General features: G+C 47.6%; 1 protein-coding gene across 3 annotated transcripts in view; it reads right to left on the bottom strand.

The window, feature by feature from the left end:
* Nucleotides 1-5,119: 5,119 nt before the first annotated feature.
* The window catches only part of LOC146357972 (membrane-spanning 4-domains subfamily A member 15-like), a 28,931-nt gene continuing 10,783 nt past the window's right edge, over nucleotides 5,120-23,267 (bottom strand). The window contains exons 3-8 of one of the 3 annotated variants that reach the window (XM_084859472.1): nucleotides 20,596-20,718; nucleotides 19,393-19,449; nucleotides 16,402-16,515; nucleotides 15,136-15,249; nucleotides 10,065-10,197; nucleotides 5,120-8,795 (exon numbers count right to left, since the gene is read on the bottom strand). In XM_084859472.1, the coding sequence (XP_084715598.1) occupies nucleotides 10,084-10,197; nucleotides 15,136-15,249; nucleotides 16,402-16,515; nucleotides 19,393-19,449; nucleotides 20,596-20,718 (522 nt within the window). In that variant the 3' untranslated portion in view covers nucleotides 5,120-8,795; nucleotides 10,065-10,083. The remainder of the gene's footprint in view (nucleotides 8,796-10,064; nucleotides 10,198-15,135; nucleotides 15,250-16,401; nucleotides 16,516-19,392; nucleotides 19,450-20,595; nucleotides 20,719-23,267) is intronic. The other 2 variants (XM_084859482.1, XM_084859491.1) reach the window with 2 other exon arrangements.

A 23,267-nucleotide genomic window follows, 5' to 3' on the forward strand; every position in this document is an offset into this window, starting at 1 on the left:
CGTGCGGCGAGGCGCGAGCTTCCTTGCGGGCGAGTGAGAGGGGAGGTATTGGGTGGACAACCAAACCCAGTCCCCCGGTTGCAGAGACGGACCCGGCTGGCGCCACCGGTCTGCAGAGGCCTTGTAGGCTGTCTTGGCTTGCTCGAGGGAGTTCCGTAAGAGGTGGTGTACCGCTCGCAACTCCTCTAAAAAGTCCTGGGCCGCTGGCACCGAAGAGGCAGCTAGGGTGGATGGGAAAGCCTTGGGGTGGTAACCAAAATTGGCAAAAAATGGAGTTTGGCAGGTGGAAGCATGGCAGGCATTGTTATAAGCAAATTCTGTGAGAGGCAGCAAGGAAAACCAGTTATCTTGCTGGTAATGGACATAACAGCACAGATATTCCTCCAGAGTCTCATTGGTGCGCTCGGTCTGACTGTCCGTCTGTGGATGGTGGGCGGAGGAAAGACAGAGCGTCACATGGAGCAATGCCAGTAGCTCCCTCCAGAAATGGGCAGTGAATTGGGCCCCCCTATCGGAAATGAGACCCTCGGGCCATCCATGGAGGCAGAAAACATGTGCCACGAACAGCTCTGCCATCTCCCTGGCTGTGGGCAACCCAGAGCAGGGGATGAAATGAGCCATCTTAGAAAACAAATCCACCACCACCAGACTAGTGGTCTTACCATGTGAGGGAGGCAAGTCAGTGATGAAGTCAAGGGAGAGCAGTTTCCAAGGTCCTGAGGGGTTAGGCAGGGGGTGAGGCAAGCCTGTGGGCTTGCCTGAGGGGGCCTTCGCCCACTGGCAGGTTGGGCAGGAGGCGACATAGGACTTGACGTCCTGACACACATGAGGCCACCAAAAATCCCTCGTCACTCCATGCAGGGTCTTGGCGACGCCAAAATGCCCAGCTGTGGGGGAGTCGTGGCACTGATGGAGGACCCTCTCGCGGAGGGGTGTAGAAGGCATATAGACCCGGCCGGAATGGTAAAGCAGGCCACCTCGCAAAGAAAAGGGGGTAGAGTGGGGGGGGGCAGAGGCTAGCCCCAATTCCTCCACCTTTGTGCGAACAAAAGCATCCTGAGCCTGTGCAGAGAGAAGGAGCTCCTCCCAAGAATGAGGCACCGCAGCTGCCGCCAGGCCTTGGGGGGGAAGCCGGTCAGCCTCCTTCTTGTCAAACACATCCCGAAAAGCTGCATACTTCTCTGGGAGGATGATGGTAGCTGAAGGACTGCCAGAAGCAGAGAAGGAGGGGGTGGAAAGGGTTAATGCCTGGGCCGGGACTGGCGCCTCCTCCGTAAGGCAATGCTCCCAGCAGTAGGGAGATGCAAACTCTACTTGCTGAAGCCCCCGAGAAATCTGAGGGTATGCTTAGAGAGCCAGGAAAAACCCAGCACGATTGGGTATAAGGGAACCTTGGCTAAGTGAAATTGAATCTGCTCAACGTGGGACTGGGTGCGCAGAGTGAGCGGAACTGTAATACGGGTCACCTCACCCGAAGAGAGAGGACGCCCATCAATGGTCTGCACTGCGAAGGGGGCAGGAAGGGGCAGGGTAGGAATCCTGTGGAAGAGGGTGAAGGTCTCATCCATGAAACTAGTCGTAGCCCCCGAGTCCACTAAAGCTAGGGCCTCCACCCCACCCCGCTGTGAGGAGCGGAGGTGAACATGCAACAGCAGATGGGAGGGGGGGGTTGGGGAAGGCACCCACCTGGTGGGGAGCTGACCCCCACACTGGAGGCCCCCAACAAGCTTGGGGGGCAGTCTAGTCAGGCCTGGGGATGAGGAGGAGGAGGCAGCGGAGCTGTGGATTTAACTCGGCAGGTCTTGGTGAAATGCCCCAGGTTTCCACATCGAAAACATCAGCACTCAGCTTGCCGGCGCTCAAGTTCCTCTGGTGGCAGTGAGGCTTGGGTAGCCTCCAGCTGCATCGGGGTCTCCTCTACCACCAGCACCAGAGCGGGGGGTGGGGAAGGAGGCAGGAAATGTGGGGGAATGGGAGGAGAGAAATCCCGGTCCCGGGCGCCTCGCCGGGTCTGCCAGCGCCCCTCCAGCCAACTATCTATCTGAAGGCAGGTCTGGATGAGCTCCTCCAAAGTAGGCGGGCTGGGCGTGTGCACCAACTCATCTAAGATCTTGTCGTTCAAACCATCCAAAAACTGAGCCACTAGCGCGGCATCATTCCATTGTAAATCCTGCATCAGCAAGCGAAAGGTTGTCACGTAGCTGGAAACTGAGTCCTTGCCCTACCGGAGGCGGCAAATCTCCCGAGAAGCCGTCTGCGTGTGCAGGGGGTCACCGAAAAAACGTGCCATAGCTGTCATGAAACCTTGATAGTCCCCAAGCAGGGGGTCATTAGCGAGCAGGAGCCCCAAAGCCCATTTAGCTGCCATGCCTGACAGTAGGTTAATGATGAAACCCACACGAACCTGTTCTGTCTGGAAATCCTCAGGTCTAAGATGCATGTACAGCTCTGATTGGGCCCTGAAAATCTGAAAAAATCCTTTCTCACCAGAAAACCTCTCTGGCAACGCCACCGGGCACTTGCGGCGTGGGGGAATCGGAGGGGGGGGGGTTGAAACGCTGTCTGTAGATTCTGCACGGCAGCCATCAGTTGAGCCATCTGATCACGGAACATCTGGTTCTCTTGCGCCAGAGCTTGTACCGTTGGGTTCCCGGCACCCTCCATAAGGCAATAAGAGAAGAGAGAGAGAGAGGAGAGAAAAAAAAAAGAGGAACGGGGACCAAGCTGTCAAGGGCTCCTTGGAGGCCTCTCTCAGTCTAATCCAGTAGCCAAGTCCAAACACAGACAAAGGGATTCCTTCCAAAGCTTTATTCTTCTTTTACAACTTAACAACTCTACAGGTAGCAACTAGATCTGAGCAGCAGAGTACCTATGCCCTACGTTGGAACAGTTGGTCCCCGTTTGAAAGAGAATTACTGGCAGACCCTGAATTTAAGGACTAGGGAGAGTCCCTCCCCTTTTCCCTTGGATCCTCTGGGCGCAGCCGTTGTTTGCGCGCCAACTGGGCACTACGCCTCCTTTCTGCGCCCTCCATTTGGCGCTGCTCTCTGCGTCTGCGCCGCGCATCCACCAAGTCTGCTATCTGTGCTGGGTCACTCCCTGGACTGCTTTCTAATCTAGGAATGCTGGTGGGAGGAATCTCCGTCAGCTGCGGGCCCTGGGAAAGAGGAGCGCGCTCCTCTCCCAGGAGCGACTGCTCTTCCTCCGAATCAGAACTACTCTGGGATTCTATGGGCTCAGTGTCCACCCTGACACATGTTAGCAAATACATATTGTACCAAGCACCATCTTAGAAAAGGAATTCTCTCCCATGTCAGAAAGAACGGGGGCTTACCTCTTTTAAGACGGCACCTGCCACCCACAGTTTTTAAAAACATTTGTATGAAAAACATTTATCAACAGAAGTGGGAACAGAAATAAATGAGTGGCATGTCACCTTTGGTATGGAGTTCTGGATTTGGAAGCAACTTCCACAGCAAATCTTCTGTGAATCTTAAGGAATTTTCTAAATAAAATACTGTTTTACTGGTATCTAACTTGACTAAGACTTAACAAAATTCATACAGGGCTGAATGAGAAATGTTGGAGATAGGGATGTACGAAAGTCACTTACCTGTTCGCGGATTATGTTGATGGTGGGGGGAGGGCGTTCTGTCCCTCCCCCCGGAATCCTCACCATGGGGGGAGGCACTCTGTTCCTCCCCCCCCGGAATCCTCCATGGCCGGCTGTGCTCCGCGGCAGCTCCGCGGAGCAGTCGGCCAGGCTTGGCCAGGCCAGAGCCATCCGCAGCCAGATTTCTGGCTGCAGAGGGCTCTGGGTAAAAACAAAAACAAAAACCGCGTACGCAAATGGCGGCGGCTACGGCCGCCGCCATTTGCGTTCCTTATTTTTGCCCTCTTAATCTACATAAATATTTACGTAGACTATGTTGGCAAAAATCAAGGGGAACGCAAATAGCGTAGCGGGCACTATTTGCGTCACTTTTTGATTCCCTGTTTTAGCCTACGTAGGCTATCACGTCGTGGTTTTTTTTTTTTTTAAACCTAGTCATGATAGGCTACGTAAATCTTTACGTAGCCTATCATGTCTTTCTTTCTTTCTTTCTTTTTTTCTTTTACAAGAGTGGAAATGGCGGTGGCAGCAGCCGGTCAGAAGACCGGCTGCCGCTGCTGCCGCCACCGGAGCCGCCACCTCCCAGAAGATCCGCCCCAGGTGAGTCTCGTCCCAGGGGGGATCCGGGGGGGGCGGGGGGGCAGACCATTCCGTCACAGAGTTCGGGGGGCCGAATGCCAGGGCATTCGGCCTCACTATGATCCGTGGCGGAATTCTCTGCCATCCCTAGTTGGAGATAGGGGTGGACGAAAGTGACTTACCTGTCGTCGAAACTTGTTCACGGTGGGGGGGAGGCGCTTTCCTGCTCCCCCCGCGAAGTTCAGGCCGGGGGGGGGAGGCTTCCCGCCTCGCCCGGCCGAAATTCAGGCCGGGGGGGAGGCTTCCCGCCTCGCCCGGCCGAAATTCAGGCCGGGGGGGAGGCTTCCCGCTTCGCCCGGCCGAAATTCAGGCCAGGGAGGAGGCTTCCCGCCTCGCCCAGCCACGAACGCGAAAGTTTTTTAAAAAAACAAAACGCCCCCGTGATAGGCTACGTGACGATTAACGTAGCCTATCACGGCTAGATCTGCAAAGTCAGCCATGATAGGCTACGTCAATCGTCACGTAGCCTATCACGGGTGACTTTAAAAAAAAAGCGCATACGCTAATGGCGGCCCCCATAGGGAGCCGCCATTCGCGTTCCTTATTTGGTTGCTGTAGTCTACGTAAATCTTTACGTAGACTATGGCGAAAATAAGGGCAACGCAAATAGCGTTGCCCTTATTTTCGCCGTAGTCTACGTAAATCTTTACGTAGACTACAGCAACCAAATAAGGAATGGGAAAGGCGGCTCCCTATGGGGGCCGCCATTATCCGTAAGCGCTTTTTTTTTTTAAAGTCACCCGTGATAGGCTACGTGACGATTGACGTAGCCTATCACAGCTGACTTTGCAGATCTAGCCGTGATAGGCTACGTTAATCGTCACGTAGCCTATCACGGGGGCGTTTTTTTTTTCTTTTATTGCAATGGTGGCGGTGGCAGCTGGTCGAAAGATCGGCTGCCGCCCCCGCCCAGGACGAACACCCGCCGAACCGCCGGCCGGACCCACCGCCGGGAGGGACATTCGCCAAAGGTAAGTCCCATCCCGGGGGGGGGGGGACGGGGGGCAGGGTATTGCAGAGAATTTCTCCCCAAAACTTGTTCGGGGGGCCGAACACGTTGTCGCTCGGCCCCCCGAAGTTTCAGGGAGAAATTCTCCACCATCCCTAGTTGGAGATGCTATCATCCAAGGGCAGATATATTTTGGGCATGCCCTAAAATAAGAATGCACTGGCATGTAATTATAAGAGAAACTGAAAATATGACCAGGTCGGCATTGCCACTGGATCCTGTGGTGTTCTTTTGTTAGGTTATACTTAAAATGTTGTTCTGTGAGAAGACATTGAAACAATTATTCATTTATTAACAGCAGCCTAGTTAAGTATTAGATCAAAAGTGGAAAAACAATAATCCCCCCTCTTTGAAGAGTGGCTTCTCAGAATTTGGGATGAAGTTTACGTGGTTACAGTAAGTAATATTAATAATATTATTAGAGCCATTAGGAAGGTCATAGAATAATTGTTTCACTGAAAGATTGAGTTTATTTATAATGTACTGGAATAATAAAATACAACATACAGCTCAGACACTTGCCTTATTCATAATGTTGTAAGGATATACAAGGTTTAAGGGTCAAAGTGTCATAGTTACAGAATACTATACTACAATATTGTACATTGGTTAAATACTGGATTTGCTGTACATGATTATAGATATAATATGGCATATTTTATTTAACCTAGCTAACCTTTTAAAACACACACACACACACGCACACACACACACATACACATGCTTCCAAATTAATCAAGGGCAACTTTTAAAAATGATTGAAGGTTGTTGTTTTTAATAAGTGGTGTACAGAGCTCCACACTCCACACCAGAAGTAACTCAGAGGAACTAGATTTTGTTCCTGAATGTGCTCCAGGCAATATCATTTGGGCCCTAAATTGGGACCAGTGTGAATCAGCTCCCCATCACTGGGAGCTCCCCATCACCCCAAGAGGAACCCTCTCTGCAATTCCCACGGTGGTGCTGAGTTCTTGTGTAGGATGATGCTGTAGGACTTCACCTAGGTCCTCAGCTACATGCGTGGCTGGCAGTACTGAGGGCTGCCGATAGTTTTCAGGGTCTCCAGCAGCACCAGATGTTGCTGTGTAGTATGGAGTATTCCATAGGTAATCGGGCCTCTGTTCGGTGGCTTGGGCTCTAGACAACAATGCACAACAGCATCACAGGAACTTCCTATTATTGCTGCTGTTCCTGGATGCTGTTGTGCATTCTGCTTAGCAAGCTAGTTAAGTGTGGGCTGGATGGCAGTACTACTAAGTGGATCCATACTTGGCTGGAGAACCATACTCAAAGAGTGCTCCTTCAGTGGTTCCTTATCAAACTGGAGGGAGGGATTTCATTTATTTCATTTCATTTCTATACTGCCCAATAGCTGAAGCTCTCTGGGCGTAGGGATGTACGAAAGTCCCTTACCTGAACCCGAAACTTGATTCGCGGTGGGGGGGAGGTGCTCCATCCCTCCCCCCAAAATTCTGGCCGGGGGGGAGGCGCCCCGTCCCTCCTGCCGGGAATCCTGGCTGGCCGGGACGCAAATGGCAGTGGCCGTAGCCGCTGCCGTTTGCATCCCTGCAGTCAGCCGTGATAGGCTACGTAAATGTTTACGTAGCCTATCACGGCTGAGTGAAAAACAAAAACAAAAACCGCACGTACGCAAATGGCGGCACCCATGGGCATACGTGCGGTTTTATTTTGTTTTTTCACTCAGCCGTGATAGGCTACGTAAACATTTACGTAGCCTATCACGGTGTTTTTTTAAAATCTAGCCGTGATAGGCTATGTAAATCTTTACGTAGCCTATCACGTTTTTTTTTTTAAACTTGGAAATGGCGGTGGCGGCAGCCGGTTGGAAGACCGGCCGCCGCATCTGCTGCCGCTGAACCGCCACCGGAGCCGCCAGGGACATTCGCACAAAGTAAGTCCCGCCCCGGGGCGTGGGGGGCAGACCACTTCGCCACCAATTTCAGGGGGCCGAATGCGCTGGCATTCGGCCTCCCCGAGATTCGTGGAGAAATTCTGACATCCCTATCTGGGCGGTTCACAAAAATTAAACCCAAAAAGCACAGAGTAAAACAATATAAAATACAAAAACATTAAAATCATCTTATAACAATACAACCAGAATACAACCAGAATAAAACCTAGCAGCAATGCAGAGATTTAAAATACAGATTTAAAACAGCAAAGCTAAAAGACTAGAAAGCTAAAATGCTAAAATGCCTGGGAAAATAAAAAGGTCTTCGCCTGGCACCGGAAGGAATAAAATGTAGGTGCCAGGCGAACCTCACTAGGGAGCTCATTCCACAGCCGGGTGTAGGGATGGCAGAGCATTCCGCCACGGATTTCAGTGAGGCCAAATGCACTGGCATTCGGCCCCTTGAAACCCGTGGCAGAACGGCCTCCCACCCCCCCGCCACCCCACGGACTCCCCCCGGGGCGAAGCTTACCTGGGGCGGAGGTGGTGGCGGCAGCGGTGGCAGCTCTGGCGGCGGCAGCTGGTCTCTTGGCCAGCTGCTGCGGCCGCAAATGGTGGCCATCATAGCAGCCGCCATTTGCGTCCTTCCAGGCTGCCATGATAGGCTACGTAAGTATTTACATAGGCTATCACGGCAAAGAGCAGGGGCGCAAATGGCGGCCGCTACACCGTTTGCGCCCCTGCTCTTTGCCGTGATCGGCTACGTAAGTATTTATGTAGCCTATCACAGTAAAGGTGGCCATGCAAATGGCGTAGCGGCCGCCATTTGCGTATCTACCTTTACCGTGATAGGCTACGTAAATACTTACATAGCCTATCACGGCAAAGAGCAGGGGCTCAAACGGTGTAGCGGCTGCCATTTGCGCCCCTGCTCTTTGCCGTGATAGGCTACGTAAATACTTACGTAGCCTATCACGGCAGCCTGGAAGGACGCAAATGGTGGCCGCTATGACGGCCGCCATTTGTGGCCGCAGCAGCCCAGCCGTGGCTGGAACTCCAGCTGCGGCTGGCCCCGGCCGGCGGCTCTGCGGACCTGCCATGGAGTGGAGCCGGCCAGGGAGGATTCCAGGGGGAGGGACAGAGCACCTCCTCACCACCGCAGATGCCCCAGCGCAGAACCAGGTAGGTGTTTCATACATCCCTAGGTGGGTGCCAGTGCAGAAAAGGCCCTCTTCCTAGTAGCCACCTGCCTCACTTCCTTTGGCAGGTATTAAGTGGGGTGCTGCAGGGCTTGATCCTGGGCCCTGCATTTTTATTAATGACATGGAGGAGGAGGTGGAAAGAATGCTTATCAAATTAGCAGATAAGACAAAATTGGGTTGGGTAGCCAATATCTTAGAAGACAGAAAAAACATTCAAAGTGACCTTGATAGGTTAGAAAACTGGGCAGAAAATAACAGAATGAAATGTAAAAGAGGCAAGGGCAAAGTTCTTTATTTAGGAAAAAGAAAAAATGCACAGGTATAAGATGGGGAATACCTGGCTTAGCAATAGTATGCATGAAAAGGATCTTGGAGCTGTAGTTGATCACAAGTGGAATATGAGTTAGCAGTGTGCTGTGGCTGCAAAAAAGACAAATTGCATTTTAGGTTGTATCAACAGAAGTATAGTTTCAAAATCACCGGAAGCGATAGTTCCATTCTTCTCCACCCTGTTCAGACTTTATCTCAAATACTGTGTCCACAGTTCTGGACACAACATTTTAAGGAGGATTCAGATAAATTGGAACAAGTTCAGGGAACGGCAACAAAGATGATCAGGGGACTTGAAACTAAGTCCTACAAGGAAAGTCTGAAGGAACTGAGCATGTTTAGCTTTGAGAAAACTGAGGGGTATATGACAATACTTTTCAAGTACCTAAAGGGCTGTTGCACAGAAGAGGGCTTCAACCTGCTCTCTATCATCCAAGACTGTAGCAACAAAATAATGGGCTTAAGTTACAGGAAGGCAGATCTTGCTTGAATAGTCAGAGCAGTGAGACAGTGGAACCAACTGCCTGTAGCAATGGAGGGCCCTCCATTGCTGCAGCTATTCAGACAAAGACTGGACAGCCATCTGTTGGGGAGGCTTTAAGCTGGATTTCTGCACCGAGCAGTGGGTTCGACTCAATGGGCCTAAATGGCCCCTTCCAATTCTATGATTCTATGCTTGCTATACAGTCTAGGCCAGCACTAGGGAACCTGTGGCCCTCCAGATGTCATTAGACTCCAGTTCTATCAGCTCCTGCTAACCTGGGCAATGGTGAATGATGATGGGAGTAATAATTCACCAACTTCTGGAGGGCTACTCTGGTCCAGGGCCTAATAGCGGCTGGTGTTCCAGAGCTATCACTGCGGCTGCCTCTTGGCTTTGCTAAGTTTGGATAAGTGAGGAGATTGTGGGAATCGTGCAAGAGAACCCAAACAGGGATCCGTTTCAGGTCAGGGGCTTAAGTGTGAAATGGAGTGGATCCAAGAAGGATGGGCTCATCAAATCTGGTATGCAAGATCACCACCATGGTGATTTCAGAACAGATTTCAGGACCTGATCCATTACTTTTTAAAAAGTTGTTTAATCACATTGATTAATGTACTAAGAGAGCAATCCTATGCACGTTTAGATAGGAAAAAAAAGGCCTACAACTCTCACCATGCCCCAGCATAGCATCGCTGGCTGGGGCATGCTGGGAGTTGTAAGCCTTTTTTTCTGTCTAAACGTGCATAGGATTGTGCCCTAAATGTTGCAGCCATAACACATAGCTTGGGTAGATAGATATATCTTAAAAAATATTCGTGCATTGAAAACATTTTATTTCTGAGATGGCTGGATTGCTGGTATGGTATCGTCCATACCCTCTCCTTGGGTTCCTTATTAAGCCTCACTGCTGGGAGAAGGTGCAACATTAGGACAGGCTGGTGCACCAGGATTGCCTTCTGCAGGATTCACACCGCCTCCAGTGACTGTGTATGGCGCTAGAGCTATGACCTGAAACACAAACACACAATTTGCTGTAAGAAATAGTTCCACTGTAATTATCACCACCATAGTTGTCTTCTGTGCCACCGCCACCACCACCACTACCGCCACCATTACAGCAAATCTCTCTGCCGCAGAACTTTACCAGTGCAACTGCCAATCTTTACAACTGTAAAGGGGGCTATCAATCCCTTTACAGTTGTAAGTATTTCTCCCATTTGAGACTGCATGACGAGGCTAGAGTCAATGCCTTCTGCTTGATTCTGCTGAACCCCTTTCCAAAAGTGTGAGATCCCATTTGTGAGACAATTATGCCAATTTGGTGCCTGCTAGCTGTGCATGCTTTCATGAGCATGTAGCAGAGGCCATCATGTCTATTTAGAGCCTGTTAGTTAAGAGGAAGGGCTCTAGTGCAATTTTTGTGAACCACCTGGAGAGCTGCAGCTATGGGGTGGTACAGAAATATAATAAGTGAAATGAAATGAAATGAAATGGGGGGGGGTGATGTACGGAATTTGTTAAACTCGTTCCATCTTGTGTTTTGTGAATTGTCAGGTGCCTTTCGTTCCGTCATCCGCTCATTGACAGAATCGGATTTTTTTTACCAGCATTTTGTTTTACTTGCACAAATGTGCATTAGCATTAATGTACTTATGCACATTAGCGCTAATGTGATTTAGTGCAAATGTCCGTCAAAAGTGAAAAACCAGTCTGCAAGTGTGCACGGAATCTGCATGACTTGGCAAAAGCTGGTCTGCTGTAGAATCCGCAGGTTGGATTCATAAAAATCCAAACTCATTTGAACTCATTTGAATCTGTTGCAGATTTCTCTGACATCTCTGTAGAACAGCACATGCTTTGCATGCAGAAGGTCCCAGATTCAATCCAGTTAGGTGAATTACAGGTAGTAGAGCTGGAAAATACTTCTCTGTCTGAGCCCATGGAGACCCCTTGCCAATCCAACTACAGCTAGGCAATGCCAAGCTAGATGGTCTAGTAGTCTGACCTGGTACACAGCAGTTTCCTTTGTAATCGTCATGCTTGTCATATCTGCTGTTCAGTTTCCTGTTGGCTCAGAGAGTCCTGTGCGGACTAGTCTACCCAGAGATTATATTGGAAATGAATGCATTTTCTGGAGGACGATTAGCATTTTCCCATGTCCAGACTGGATTACTGCAGATTGGGAGCTGGGAAATGCTGGATCCTTGCACAAGAAGGGTAACCTTGAGAGAAGACTTGCAGCTTGCTTCCAAGAAATGCATGTACATCTATTGCTCAATACACAAATTAGTTGAAGAATGCATTAAATATCCTAGCAGAAGTGGAAGGGAACCTGTTTTCTTTAACCCTGTCCATGGCTGCCCCTATGTTTTGTCCTCAGCAGTAGACATAACTCCTGCCGTGTCCCCAGTGGAAGATACGTTCATGCCAAAGAACTACTACCCCAGCGGTATATCTTTTGGATCATGATGGAGTTGGATGAAATGGGAGAAATCAAATTCTTTATCACTGTAGGCTGCAGATGTCAGATGTATAGACATAGACTTCCAAGGCTGCTTCAGACTCATGATCCAGACCCAGCATCCACAGTGGATACTGCCTGAAGATTCAAACAGAATGACAAGAAGCCCACTGTAGCCTGAAGGCATTTTTTATCCATCAGTAAACATCATCCCCCCCCTTCATGGATCACTGCCTTGTTGTGGCGAAGGGGCTTGCGTAACTCAGTGAAGCCATAAGCAGGGCCACCCAAGACGGACAGGTCATGGCAGAGAGTTCTGACAAAATGTGGTCCACTGGAGAAGGAAATGGCAACCCACTCCAGTATTCTTGCCAAGAAAACCCCATGGAACGTATCACAAGGCTAAAAAAGATGACGCCGGAAGATGAGCCCCTCAGGTCGGAAGGTGTCCAATATACTACTGGGGAAGAGCAGAGGGTATTTCCAAGTAGTGCCAGAAAGAGTGAAGTGGCTGGGCCAAAGCCGAAAGGACACTCAGCTGTGGATGTGTCTGGTGGTGAAAAGAAAATCCGATGCTGTAAAGAACAATATTGTTTAGGAACCTGGAATGTCAGATCAATGAATCAAGGTAAGCTGGAGGTGGTCAAACATGAGATGGCAAGACTGAACATCGACATCTTGGGAATCAGTGAACTAAAATGGACAAGCATGGGCGAATTTAATTCAGGTGACCATCATATCTACTACTGTGGGCAAGAATCTCTTAGAAGAAATGGAGTAGCACTCATAGTCAACAAAAGGGTGGGAAAAGCAATACTGGGGTACAATCTTAAAAATGATAGAATGATCTCAGTACGACTCCAAGGCAAACCATTCAACATCACAGTAATTCAAGTCTATGCCCCAACCACTGATGCTGAAGAAGCTGAGGTTGATCGGTTCTATGAAGACCTACAACACCTTCTAGAACTAACACCAAAAAAAGATGTCCTCTTCATCATCGGGGATTGGAATGCTAAAGTAGGAAGTCAAGAAATCACCGGGATAACAGGCAAGCATGGCCTTGGTGTACAAAATGAAGCAGGACAAAAGCTAATAGAGTTTTGCCAAGAGAACACACTGATCATAGCAAACACCCTTTTCCAACAGCACAAGAGGCGACTCTACACATGGACATCACCAGATGGTCAATAACGAAATCAGATTGATTATGTCCTTTGCAGCCAAAGATGGAGAAGCTCTATACAGTCAGTAAAAACAAGACCTGGAGCTGACTGTGGCTCAGATCATGAGCTGCTTCTTGCAAAATTTGGGCTTAAATTGAAGAATGTAGGGAAAACCACTAAACCGTTCAGGTATGACCTAAATCATATCCCTTATGAATATGCAGTGGAGGTGAGGAATAGATTTCAGGGATTAGACCTGATAGACAGAGTGCCTGAGGAACTATGGACGGATGTCCGTAACATTGTTCAGGAGGCAGCAACTCAATCCATTCCAAAGAAAAAGAAATGCAAGAAAGCCAAGTGGCTGTCTGATGAGGCTTTACAAGTAGCTCACGAAAGAAGGGAAGCGAAAAGCAAGGGAGAAAGGGGAAGATATATCCAACTGAATGCAGAGTTCCAGAGAATAGCAAGGAGAGACAAGAAGGCCTTCTTAAATGAACAATGCAAAGAAATCAAGGAAAACAACAGAATGGGAAAGACTAGCGATCTCTTCAAGAAAATCGGAGGTATCAATGGAATGTTTTGTGCAAAGATGGGCATGATAAAGGACAAAGAAGGCAGGGACCTAACAGAAGCAGATGAGATTAAGAAGAGGTGGAAAGAATACACAAAAGAACTATACAGGGAAGATCTTAATGTCCCTGATAACCATGATAGTGCAGTCACTGAACTTGAGCCGGACATCCTCAAGAGTGAAGTCAAGTGGGCCTTGGGAAGCATTAGTAACAACAAAGCTAGCGGAGATGACAGTATTCCAGCTGAGCTATTTAAAATCCTAAAAGATGATGCTTTTAAAGTGCTACACTCAATATGCCAACCAATTTGGAACACTCAACAGGGGCCACAAGACTGGAAAAGGTCCAAAGAAGGGCAACGCCAAAGAGTGTTCAAACTACTGCACAATTGCGCTCATTTCACATGCAAGCAAGGTGATGCTCAAAATCCTACAAGCTAGGCTTCAGCAGTATGCGAACTGAGAACTACCGGAAGTACAAGCGGGGTTTTGAAGAGGCAGAGGAACTAGAGATCAAATTGCCAACTTTCGCTGGATCATGGAGAAAGCAAGAGAATTCCAGAAAAACGTCTATTTCTGCTGCATTGACTATGCTACAGCCTTTGATTGCGTGGATCACAACAAACTGTGGCAAATTCTGAAAGAGATGGGGGTACCAGACCACCTTACCTGTCTCCTGAGAAGCCTGTATGAGGGTCACGAAGCAACAGTAAGAACCAGACATGGAACAACCGAGTGGTTCAAAATTGGGAAAGGACTACGACAAGGCTGCATATTGTCACCCTGCTTATTTAACTTATATGCAGAGTACATCATGAGAAACGCCGGGTTGGATGAATCACAGGTCGGAATTAAGATTGCCGGGAGAATTATCAACAACTTCAGATACGCAGATGATACCACCCTAATGGCAGAAAGTGAAGAGGATCTAAAGAGCCCCTTGTTGAGGGTGAAAGAGGAGAGTGCAAAAGCTGGTTTGAAACTCAACATTAAAAAAACGAAGATCATGGCATCTGGCCCCATCACTTCCTGCATATGGAAGGGGAAGAAATGGAAGCAGCGACAGATGTTATTTTCTTGGGCTCCAAGATCACCGCAGACAGTGACTGTAGCCATGAAATTAAAAGACGCTTGCTCCTTGGGAGGAAAGTTATGGCAAACCTAGACAGCATAGTCAGAAGCAGAGACGTCACCTTACCGACAAAGGTCCGTCTAAGCAAAGCTATGGTTTTCCCAGTAGTAATGTATGGCTGTGAGAGCTGGACTATAAGGAAGGCTGAGCGCCGAAGAATTGATGCTTTTGAACTGTGGTGCTGGAGAAGACTCTTATGAGTCCCCTGGACTGCAAGGAGGTCAAATCAGTCAGTCCTAAAGGAAATCAATCCTGAGTGCTCATTGGAAGGACAGATACTGATGCTGAAGCTCAAATATTTTGGCCACCTAATGCGAAGAGAAAACTCTCTGGAAAAGACCCTGATGCTGGGAAAGACTGAAGGCAAACGGAGAAGGGGACGACAGAGGATGAGATGGCTAGATAGCATCACGGATGCAATGAATATGAACTTGAGCACACTCCGGGAGAGAGCGCAGGACAGGAAGGCCTGGCGTGCTATGGTCCATGGGGTCACGAAGAGTCAGACACGACTGAACAACTGAACAACAACAAACATCATCCCCATTCTGTTTTCTCCTCAGGCTTTTCAACATGATCTGCTAAAACTCTGAGCAAAATATCGAATGCTCACCATATCCTTGTTACAACAGGCCACCTTGCAACCAAAATGTGCTGCTGAAACAGTGATGCAGAACTCCAATGTGCTGAAGAGGAGCAGCAGGACAGAGAAACTGACACCTATAGGCTGCAGAGCAGGGAAACAAGTGTAATGACATAACTTGTATACTTAGTACTGGTGAATTAGTTTAATAACGACAACACTAAACAGTGCCTGAGTAACCACCTTCTTCTAGATGCAACTGATCTGAAAACATCAGGGGGGGGGGAAATCGTCTCAAGAACTGGGGGCAGTGGTGACAATTTTGAATCATTTGATCAAGGCTTCTGCCAGACATAGAAATGCCTCCTTGAACATAACATTGTGAAATGTAAGGTTAGTATATGAGAACCGGGGCAAGAACTTTCATAGCATATTTGAATTTTGCAACATCACACAACAAAGTTCCAGGTATATTATTTATTTATTTGACATTAAATTTAGCATTCATATATGCGCATTAAACATCCCCCCCCCGCTGGAGGAATCCTCCCCCTCCAAGGAGCTAGAGCTCCCAGAGACAGATGATGCCAAGGAGCCACCCAGGTCAGGAGACTTGGGAGAGCCTGGGCCCCGTCAAGGGGGATGACGGCAGGTCTGTTTCCACAGGAGGAGGGGAGTTTCACCTCTGAGGCAGAGACTGGGTGACCACGTAGGCTAGCAGAGCTCTTTTGAGAAGGGGTGCTCAATTACAAAGGAGGACTCTAAGCGTGAAGGATTCCTCGTGACCATGGCCCTCCTCATGAGTAGGGTTTTTTTGCCCTTCAGCATCCCGCATCCCTGTGTTTGAATCTCCATGCTACTGACCTCTGGGCTCCTGCCTAACTCAGCTTCTTGGACTACAATTCTGCTTGACTACTCTCCCATGTTTTGAACTTGGCTTTGCCTTAGACCTCTCTTCTGGAAACCACCTATTTACCTGGTAATGCTGTACTTTGCCCATCGCCTGTATCTTGACCACTCCTACCTTAGCCTGATCCCCGACTGGAATGAAACCTTTGTGCTTAACCATCTTCCTGCTCAGTCGACTTGCCTGTTGGATTTGTCCCTGTATTTGCATAGCGAAGAGTCTGACCCAGCTAGAACAGGGCACTGCTTAAGAAACAAATGTCCTTTCAAACTACACAGTGGCTAGTCTATTTAGCAGTGGGATCAGCTGCAGTGAAAACAGCTAGTAAAGCTCAAGGTGTGTCCAGGTTTCTTTCCACTTCTTTGGATCATGGCTATAATGTCACTTACCCTTCCTGTTTCAAAATTACAAAGTGTGCTTATAGCCAGTCCTGCAATATATGTAATGGTGCCAAATAATGCCATTATAGCACTTAAGACGTTCATTCCCACACTGCATTTCATCTGAAAGACACAATAAATCAGGCAAATAGTCAGAGGCATACCGAGTCAATGTGAAGCAAGACACATATTGTGCGAGAAGCCTAAGTTTGAAACAGGACTGAGGTTTTCATCAGGGGAAATATAAATCGAAAGGTACTCTGAAGCAGCTCAGGGCACTGTGGGGGATTTGTAAAGCACGTGAAACATTGTGGCTTCCTATTCTTTTTATTTGGATTTACACTTCCCCTAATGAAGAACTGAATACAGCTTGCTAGGGCCAGGTGTTTAACGGTGCAATCCTATGCAGGTTTAGATGGAAAAAAGTCCTGCAACTCTCAGCATGCCCCAGCCAGCATAGGAATTGTAGGACTTTTTCTGTCGAAATGTGCATAGGATTGCACCTGGAGAAGAAAAGGAAGGCTCTTTACACCTTAACATTCCAGCTAAAGAACACTTTCATTGTGTTTATTCCAAACAGCTATATAATGTAAAAATTAAAGTAGAATGTTTTTAGCATTTAGCAAACCGCTCTGATAAAAATTAGAGGTGCGTGGTTTGGAGGATCTGAAGTGGATTTGGACTGTTGTATTTTAGGAGGATATATATGTATGTGTGTGTGTGTGTGTGTGTATGTATGTGTATATGTATATATATATATATATATATATATATATGAGCTTTGCAGGATTTGGTCTGCCATATTTTAGGATAAAATATAAGTTTTTTGTGCAGATTATTTTGTCTACGGGTCAAGTCTACTGAGCACGGTAGATCTGGCCTCTGAACAAGAGGTTTGCCAAGGACATGTCTACCAGTGGGGATGGGGCATGGGAATCTAAGAAAATTGGTCTACCAATGGCAGTCAGGCATGGAGACCTATTCTACCAGTGGAAAAAAGTGGCAGTCTCCCTGGGAGGCCTAGTCTACCTGAGAAAAAGTTTGCAAGTCCTCTCAGGAGACTGGTCTACCACCAATAGACCCCAACTGGCAGAGATGTTGTTGGATTCAAACTATGGAAATCCCATAGGGGATGGTTAGGGAGGATTTCAAATTGGCCTCAGTCAGGTCAGATGGATCTTGAAAGGCTTCCATGTGCCTGCAGGTTCACTGCACCAGGGTTTTCAGGAACCTCAGAGAAACCAAGTGGTCTGTAAAAGGAAGGAAAGCTTGGTCTCACACATACACACACAAGAGGCAAAGAAGAGACGATTCCATTCATGGGGCACATCCAGATGGACAGCTGCTAGTGCTACCAATCCAAAGGCACTGTGCAGCTATTCCAGCTTTCCCTCCTTAACATGTTTTGTGGGAAAAGAAAATATGGAAGAAGCACTGGGAAAACACGAAATGGCTACATGTGGAAGACATTGTCTGGATCCCCCATAAAATTCCATGAATGAGGCAGTGTGGATTTTACAATGAAAGCCTCGAATGGAAGCAACAAGCCACAATTTCAAATTTTGTGATAACAGCTGTTCGCCACTGGAACAGACAGAATTCCTTTGCTGGAAGTACTTAAGAAGAGGCTGGAAGTCTACTTGTAGGGATGCGATAATCGCATTAATTTCTGCGTTGAACAGGGGGTTGGACTGAATTTTTTCCTTTTCCTTAGTCTCTGGGTCCTTTTCTCTTATTCTATCTCTGATTCTCTCTCCCTCCCCCTATCTCTGGATCTCGCTGGCTGTATTTCTCTCTCTCTGGCTCCATCCCCCCGCCCCGCCCCCGCAATCTCTGGTTTTCTCTGGTTGTTTCCCCATTCTTTCTCAGACTTCTTCTCTTCCTCACTTTTGTATCTTTTCAAACCCCTGTGCTGCCTTCCTAACCCCTCCCCAGAGATTCCCCATCCCTCAGGTTGCCCTCCCTAGCCTTCCTCCATGCTTTCTTCAGCCAGATTTCCCAAGCCCCCATCTTTCCTTCCTTGCCTCTCTAGCTTACCCGGTGGGGATGTCTGAGAAATCTGTTGGGTGTGTGTGTGTGTGGAGTTAGACTTTGTTTTGGTTTTGGAATAACAGAAATAGAACTCTGCCCTCCCTGCGGTTACTGCCTGCAGCCCAGCTAGGGATGTCAAAAGAATCTGGTTGTGGGGTGGAGCTTGACATACTTTCATCAGCTCATCCCCTCAGACTTTGGTTCATCTTCCACTAGGTGGCCCAACTCAGCCTGCAGTAAGTCAGGCCAGCTAGCAGATTTCCAGTGTTTTTTAATTTGCATAAATTTTTGCCACAATTTGTGCAAATTATGCAAATTGAGGCCATAATTTGTGGAAATCTGTATCTGCACAAATTACGGCTGACACAAACAAATATACACAAAGACCCCAGAGTATGGGGACAACCCACGACGCAGCTTGCAAATGCAAGGCAAATTGGGCACTCTGTGGAATCCCAGGGAGCCCCAAAAGGGTCAGATTTCCTGGTGATGGACATATCCAAGCCCAGCTGTTCAGCTGCCACTCAGAAACCTGGTGCCTGTGGGGCAGAATCCCACTGCTAAAGCCCCACATTTCCTGTGATCTGGTGAGTTGGGTGGGCTGAGCTACTTTGGGGAGGGCACGTGCTGCCTCCCCACTACTATCAATTCATAGATCCCTCTTCTTCAGAGCTGCTCTGGTGTGCAGGGTATAAGATGCCTGGGCCTTGTTGCCAGGTTCCCTGGTTTGAGTCTCATGGCACTTTACAGCTGGGGGTAGATGTTGATGGGATCGAGGGTTGGGACTTGATGGGGCTATGTCTGCCTCCCTCTCGATGAGCACCAGTCTTGCACATTACCTCAATTTATGATAACTGTACATCTGAATAGCATAGACTGCTGATATGCACCTGGATATATAATAACCAGGAAAATAACTTGTTGTCACCTCCAACAGTATAAGGGGGGGGGGGATGGTATATATCTCACCAAGTTGATGTTTAGGTATTTCTCAGTTGACACAGACAGGGATCCAGAAACAATGAACTGTGAGGGGGGAAAGGTGAAATGCATTTGGCTACAGATTACTTAATTTTTCAACAGAAAAAGTCTCCCTACCACTAACAACATGGAACTAAGGGAGCAATATCTGATAATAGCTTATTTTCTCCCTTTAAGGGCAAATAGTTCAGCATTAAAGTAAAACAAACATTAGCCTTCTGACGATCTGAGATCTGGAGTATATCTTTCCAGCAGAAGTGAACTGGAAAAGTGACAAGGAGGTTGCATTTTTAATTAAAATGTTTTTGAACATGTGAGTGTGGCTCTGACATGCCAAGCAGCTCTTTTAAATATACCGTGTTATACCATGTGTACTTAGGCAATTGTTTCAGGTAAGCTAGACCTCTGTTGGAAGGGGATTGCCTGAGTTCTCCTCATTGGAGTCTTGTCTCTCTCAGGTGAAGGCATCATGTTTGGGAATATGAAATTCAAAAATAGCACTTTCAGCATTCCTTGGGAAAGCCCTCTAGGGAAAGCAAGGCTCAGTTTCAGCATGCCGTCATTTTGAAGAGGCTTCCCTCTAGTCTCCATGCTTAGAACTAGAAAAATGCTCTCAAGGGAGGAGGTATGTGCAAAGGAAGGTACTGTATGTTACAGGGCTCTATGTGTGTGTGTGCGCACATGTGCATGCATCCATGCATGTGTATATTGAATCATAGCATCCTTTGCACACAGAAACATATTGCACCTTTCTCACTATTCCTGTCAATGGGAGCCATGCCACCTAGTGTCAAGGGTGAAAGATTTTATATCCACTGCAACATTGGTTTTTCCACAGAAATCAAAGGCACAGAATCTGAAACATTAAAGGGATGCTTTTGGGGACGCCACTAGGATGCATTTGCTGACTCCAGCCACTGTGAACAGAACTGCTGCATGTCTGCATAGCCCTGTCCAGGGCGCCATTTCTTGGTCATGCCAGGATGGGACAGACTATTGTGGGTGTAATGGATAGGAATGGGCGGACCTGTCAGTCTTGGTCTCCCTGAGATTGACAGTTTTTAAAGGTCCAACTCTTTTAGTCCCAAACAGAAAGTCAGCCACTGAATAGGAATCTGAATGTAGGTCAAAATTCACAACTATAGACCCTGAAACATGTTAACTCTCAAAGACAAATAATACACAACTTACAAATATTCCGCCCCACAATGGGTAATATCCAAAAGTGGTAATAAGCCGGCGGTAATCATAATCAACAAAACATGAGACAGTCCCAAAGCCGATGTGTATCAATCCAATCATGATTTGTATGGCCTGTGTGGGAAATTACACAAACAAGATAAAACGGTCCCTTCAGTCTTGATACAGATAAAATACAAAAACTGAACAATGACTGCAACATAACCACATGGAAAAAAAGACAAAGAACACCTCAGGTTCCTATGCTGTATAAGAAAGATTCTCCTTTAGTCCAGTTTTTTTGCTGGCTGCCAACTCACTGTGTGTATCCTTATTTATTTTAGGCCATCTCATCTTTAGCCATGCTCCCCTTAACCCTCTCCTCAGGAAGCAAAGGATTAAAGGTCTCCTCTTCTATAATATAGGATTATTTGTGGGGAGAGGTGTGGGAGAAAGAAGACTTGCTGTCCTGCTGTGAAAAGAAATGAACTCCTTATTGGCAAAGATGCAGGACAGAGCCCCATAATGTGAACATGAAACTACCCAGATTAGTTGGAAGGCAGGAATGGTTGATCTCTCCTCCATAGTTTGAGAGAGCAGCTGTGCCAGTGGACAGAGCATCAGAGATTGACCACAAAAAGCTGTGTTTAATCCTTGCTCAGCCATAAAGCGAAAAGGATAATCTAGGGCCTGACACAATCTGTAGCCTAGGGTACCTCAAATCACTTTGTCTTCGTCACCGTCATCGTCGTCATCATCGTCATCATCGTCATCATCATTATTCTGCTCATCACTTGTTTATTATTATCACACCCATCATCCAAGGAGTTTAAGGCAGAAAATCCCCCTGCCCTGCCATAATACGTAAGGCTGTAATTCATTATAAATTAGGCTGAAATTGTACAATTACTTGGTGTTAATGGGGCTTTTTTCCTAATATGGAATCTGGCAGCAAGCAGTTGTGTGTGGGGAAGAACATCTTTCTAATCTTGGGGGGTGAGCAGAAGTGAGGGGAAGATGGAAACTATTGCTTCAGATGCGCGTCCTTGACTAATTTGTCTTCCCCTCCGATGGCTACAATAGCTCCTGTGAAGTGTGAAACCCAAAGGAGGGCAAGATGCAGGCAGGTAAGCTGGTGGGATTTGTGTCATTATAGACAGCACAAGAGGCTACGCAGCTAAGTTCTAATTAGTAATGGGCAAACCTACCCCAAGTGAATTTGCTATGTACTCAGAAAGTAAAGAATTGGTCCATCTGAACTTGGATGAGAATTCTCACTTAATACTAAAACTTGTTCCATATACAAGTCATTGTGCATGCTCAGTATCAAAGTGCATCTTGGGAACTGTTGTTTGGAATCAAGTAGTGCAGCATGAAGTTATGCTTCACCACATTATGTGCCCCCTTTCTGACTGATTGTTTTCACATGGCCTGCCACATGTGATGATGTCATCTGTTTACTCGCCATCTCCAGTATGAAGGTGGACCCACGGACTCCTCCTCCTCATGGAGCCAGAGTTGTGGTGGCAGCAACAAGGGAAGCAGCTAAGGAGGCAGCTTCAAGTAAGTTTTTATAAGATAGATAGATAAAACGGTTATTATGGTCAAAGACCAGCCCAGAATAGATAGATGAATTTAAAAAAAGAAGTACATTAAAATTATCTGTCATATATCCCCAGTCAAATTAATAAACACTTCAACACAGTGTGATACTAATGTAATGCATACCAGCCTTATTGGGTGGATGGCATTACTCCCTAGACTTTATCTTTCATCCAGCTAGGTAAATCCGAGCTCCCTCAGCATCCTTCTTCGAACACCTATCACGGCCGCAAAAAAATTTGCGACGCTATATGTAAATATTGAATTAGTGTCAAACAACAATACATAGGTATATTGTTGTCCTGTATGACCTGGAAAATGATTCATCAATGGGGAGATGAGTGCAGCATGAATGTCTCTATAAAATATACACCACAACAAAATGTACTCTGTAGTTTCTATCTGTTCCATGCCACAGGGGCAAGCTGTCAGGAGTGCCCTAGCTGCCTCTTACAGTCCCCTCCAATAGCCAACTCAAGACACAGACAACGAGGATTCTTTCCAAGGCTTTATTCCTTTATTACTTAATGACTCTTACAGATACTAATCACTAGCGACTAAGCAAGGAACTGCACTGGGGTAGATAGCAGAGTAGCCGAAGTTCTAGGTAAGGCAGTTGGTCCCCGTTTGAAGGAGAAGCTCAGGAAGACCCTGAACTTATGGGCTATGGAGAGATCCTCCCTCTTTCCCTTGGGTCCTCAGGATGCGACCGTTGTTTGAGCACCAAACGAGCGGTATGCCTCCTTTCTGCGCCCTCCATCTGTCACAGCTCCCTGTGTCTGCGCCGAGCGTCCAGCAAGCCCCCCTCCACTGCTCTCTCACTGCCAGGGTCACTATCTCTCTCAAGAATGCTGGCAGGAGGAATCTCTGCCAGCTGCTGTGCTTGTGAGAGATGAGCGAGCTCCTCTCCCACAGATTGCTGTTCTTCCTCAGAATCAGAACTGCTCTGGGGCTCTATGGGCTCAGTTTCTACCCTGACATCAAGGCGCTCTGACCAGGGGATCTTTTTGTACTGTCCCTCCGAAACTGCCGAGGGGAGTCCATTGAGGCAGGCCAAGGTAAATGCTCTTCCATGTTTGTAC

This window comes from Heloderma suspectum, chromosome 1 (assembly GCF_057233095.1).
Source record: "Heloderma suspectum isolate Gila_16-S chromosome 1, 16-S_ref, whole genome shotgun sequence".
In the NCBI taxonomy this organism is placed as follows: Eukaryota; Metazoa; Chordata; class Lepidosauria; order Squamata; family Helodermatidae; genus Heloderma; species Heloderma suspectum.